The sequence below is a fragment of the Sphaeroforma arctica genome (assembly GCF_001186125.1).
Source record: "Sphaeroforma arctica JP610 unplaced genomic scaffold supercont1.1705, whole genome shotgun sequence".
Classification (NCBI taxonomy): Eukaryota; class Ichthyosporea; order Ichthyophonida; genus Sphaeroforma; species Sphaeroforma arctica.
In genome coordinates, this window is record NW_014038853.1 from 8,097 (window position 1) to 11,995 (window position 3,899).

Here is a 3,899-nt window from a genome sequence, read left to right on the forward strand (position 1 = left end):
TATTTATTATTATATATATATATATATATATATATATATATATTATATATATATATATATATATATATATATATACATACACACACATATATATATATATATATATATATATATATATGATGAGGTCGTGGTTGCCGTGTATCCCGTTTGTTGTCTGCGTCCTTAAAAAAATACTATTGCCTGTATAGTGTTTGTTTTTGTGCTGTTTGTAAGTGTGTGTGTGCGCATGCATACTGAATTCGAAGTTCTACAATGACTTGTATACGCACGTCCATATCCATGCAAGCGATTGTTGTTGTGTTGAGGCGGTGTGTACGAGAATGTTAGAAGTCGAGCGTATCTTGTTGTAATACCGTGAGAACCACATGATGTCTGCTTGTGAGAGAACGCACCTCAATTGTACGAGCGCATGCTTTTGCTTTTACATTCAACACAACATACATATGCATAAGCATTGGAGAACCACATGATGTCTGCTTGTGAGAGAACACACCTTAATTGTACGAGCACATGCTTTTGCACTTACATTCAACACAACATACATATGCATTATCATTGTATTCGTATGTAGCCTTGTTACTCTTGAGACCATCGCGAAATAGAACGTTCTATCACATATGATGCGTATTGGATGCCATAAGGGTTACATAGCATGTGGCTCAACTTATCACTGTTCACCACAACATAGGTCAAACATGATCTGGTCACGTGCTGCTTTTCACTGTGTGAGTTGCCTTCACTGGAGGCACGCAAACAGGCGGTAGAGAATCTCTGGTCTCAAACCGATCAGTATCTGGTATGGGCATGTGTCTGGGTGGAGCGTGCGTGTATGGGTGTGTACGTTTGTGGCATGAGGTAGGTTTAAAATCATGTGTTTGTTCGTTTAACATTGTGTTCATAGGTATATATGTGTACAAATCGAGGTGTCTGGTCTCCGAAGGAAGGATGGCGCTGGACAGCCTTGTCTGTATGAAATACATTCCGCTGCTCTTTGGAACAAATACTTCATCCGTGTTGTTTTTGATGTTTTTCTTCTTCTTTTAGGGTTTAGTGTTCAGTGTTCTATATTTCTCGCGCAAGTACAGTACAGTCGCACGTCTCTCTGTAGGTATGACTCTCTGTGTATGTATGACTCTCTGTATGTATGTCTCTCTGTAGGTATGACTCTGTGTAGGTATGCCTCTCTGTAGGTACGACTCTCTGTAGGTATGACTCGCTGTAGGTATGGCTCTCTGCAGGCATGACTCTCTGTAGGCATGACTGTATATCTGAGTGACCAAGCGTGATGTACAATGACGCACAACTGGAGACACTTTGTACCGCACTGCCCACATAGTTTCTGATTTGCTGCAGGTGATTGTTGAACCAGGCACACAAGAAGGTTTCCGGAACATTCGCGAGGCCCGTAAGTGGATCATAGGCGAAGCGGACGCCGAATTGATCGCCCCTGTATGTATTTGCGATCGATGAACTGTTGTATTGCTATGTAAACGATCCCAAGTATTGGGTTTTCAATGCTTTAGCATAGTGTTGTATTCTTTGTATATGATCTCGAGTATTGGGTGTTCAGTGCTTGAATCTGCCTGTCAATACATTGAAACGGCGTTTCGAACGCGTGGTTGCCATTCGACACCAAAGTGTATCAGAAGTATATCATATACAACGCATTCTTCACCAATACGTGCAAGTGAATACGATTGAGGCGTACGTGAACGCATACGCCTGCGCACACGAGAAGCTCTCTGGTACACGCAACCAAAGATGCGCTGACTGTCATTTGCTCATACTGTGTGTGCTTGTGTGATTGGCACAAAGTGTGTGTGTGTGTCCTGATAGGAACACATTGGTCTGCAAACACGTCAGGTGCAGAAACCATGTTTATCAAAAAACCATGTTTATCAAACGTCTCGACGGCGTGTCTCCACCGCTACTGTCTTTATTGCCTTATAGTATTTAGTCTTTGCGCTGTGTTGGCTCTGGTTCTTTGCATCATTCGTTGCCCAGTTCGATGATCATGTGGTGCATACCACTCACCGGTCCTACTTTGTAGGACGACTGCAGAGACAACTCAGCTCTGTTCGTGTGTATAGTTACATTGTTCTAATTTTAGTATCCATCTATAAGTTCGCATCGGACAAGCAGGATCTGCCATTTATGTCGGCCTTGGTTACGTGCTCGCCTACTGACTTGTACTGTGGACCGGTTGTTCGCTCGAGAATAAGACTCGGGAATAAGACGAAATTGAATGTTCTGCTTTCCCTTACCTCTCATAGTTAAGATTTAACTCTTGTCCATCCGTACGCATTTATTATTCTTTCATTAGTTTCTAACCAAATCTGAGAACTTCTGAGATGCTCGGTTCAGTATATGTATATCTCCTTGATATATATGTATATGTATATGTACGTATATGTATATGTACAGCCCTTCTATATGTATATGTATATGTACGTATATGTATATGTACAGCCCTTCTATATATATATGTATATGTACGTATATGTATATGTACGTATATGTATATGTACAGCCCTTCTATATATATATGTGTATGACGTATATATACACGTACAACTCTTCGATATATATGTATATGCACGTATATTTATATACACAGCTTGCTCACACCTCCTACCATCCTAGTACTAACCCGTCTTATTGTGACCCGAATCTCTTACTCATGTACGGCTGTTGCATCATACAGTGTCCGCATGACGATGACTGCCCCATGGAGGCGAACGAAAAGGTCTGCAAGTTCCCACAGCGTGTGCTGTATTCGCGCGCTCAGCAGGAGGTATGTGATTATGCCTGGAGGCGCTTTGGCATAGGGTTTTAGGGTTGGGCTGTAGGTATATGCATACAGAGTGTTGCTGTACAACTGTCGTGCAATGGTACACTCACTTCCGCTTCTGACAACACACAACAAGCATCGAGCTTGAGTGCGAGTTTATTTGTCTATCACAGACACTTTCCGCTGCTGCGTCTCCGCGTGTCTGTACTTGTCTGCACGTGTGTGTACGTGTATGTGCGCGTCTGTACGTGTATGTACGTGTCTGTATGTGCCGGTGCGAGTCTGTACGTGTCCTGTGTGTGTCGTTGCGTGTCTATATGCCTCTGTGCGTACCTGTACGTGTCTGTTTGTGTCCGTACGTGTCTGTACGCGTCTGTGCGTGCCTTGGCGAGTGTATGTACGTGTTCTGTGCGTGTCTGTGCGTACCCGTACGTGTCTGTACGCGTCTGTACGTGTTTGTTTGTGTCTGTGCGTGTCTTGGCGAGTCTGTGAGTGTATGTGAGTGTATGTACGCGTCTGTGCGTGTCTTGGCGAGTCTGTGCGTGTCCTGTGTGTGTCGTTGCGTGTCTGTGAGTGTCTGTACGTGTCCTGTGTGTGTCGTTGCGTGTCTGTGCATGTTTGTACGCGTCTGTGCGTGTCTGTACGTGTATGTGCGTATCTGTACGTGTTTGTGTTTGTGCGTGTCTGTGAGTGTATGTACGTGTCTGTGCCTGTTTGTTCGTGTCCTGTGCGTACCTGTACGTTTCTGTACGCCTCTGTGCGTGTCTGTACCTGTCTGTGCGTGTCTGTGTATGTGTGTACGTGTTTATGCTTGTGTGTGCGTGTCCTGTGTGTGTCGTTGCGTTTCTGTACGTGTATGTGTGTCTCTGCGCGTGTATGTACGCGTCTGTGCGTGTCTGTACCTGTCTGTGTGTGTATGTACGTGTTTGTTCTTGTGTGTGCGTGTCCTTGCGGGTCTTAGTGTGTCTGTGCGTTTCTGTACTTGTGTGTGCGTGTCCTGTGTGTATCGTTGCGTGTCTGTGCGTTTCTGTACGTATCTGTGTGTCTCTGCGCGTGTACGTACGTGTCTGTACGTGTCTGCGCGTGTATGTACGTGTTTGTTTGTGTC

The 3,899-nt window shown here is 44.2% G+C and overlaps 2 protein-coding genes across 2 annotated transcripts in view; one reads left to right on the forward strand and one right to left on the reverse strand.

Moving 5' to 3' along the window:
- SARC_11472 (hypothetical protein) overlaps nucleotides 1-2,836 on the forward strand; it is a gene marked incomplete at its 3' end in the record, with an annotated part of 8,656 nt that extends 5,820 nt beyond the window's left edge. Inside the window, exons 8-10 of the mRNA XM_014294443.1 lie at nucleotides 689-796; nucleotides 1,354-1,449; nucleotides 2,705-2,836. Of these exons, the coding sequence (XP_014149918.1) occupies nucleotides 689-796; nucleotides 1,354-1,449; nucleotides 2,705-2,836 (336 nt within the window). The remainder of the gene's footprint in view (nucleotides 1-688; nucleotides 797-1,353; nucleotides 1,450-2,704) is intronic.
- Nucleotides 2,837-2,958: 122 nt separating this feature from the next.
- SARC_11473 (hypothetical protein) lies at nucleotides 2,959-3,697 on the reverse strand (the record flags this gene model as incomplete). The annotated part of the gene is made up of 1 exon (XM_014294444.1): nucleotides 2,959-3,697. A coding segment is annotated over one exon (739 nt), but the record flags the coding sequence as incomplete, so codon positions are not given.
- Between the last annotated feature and the right edge of the window lie 202 nt (nucleotides 3,698-3,899).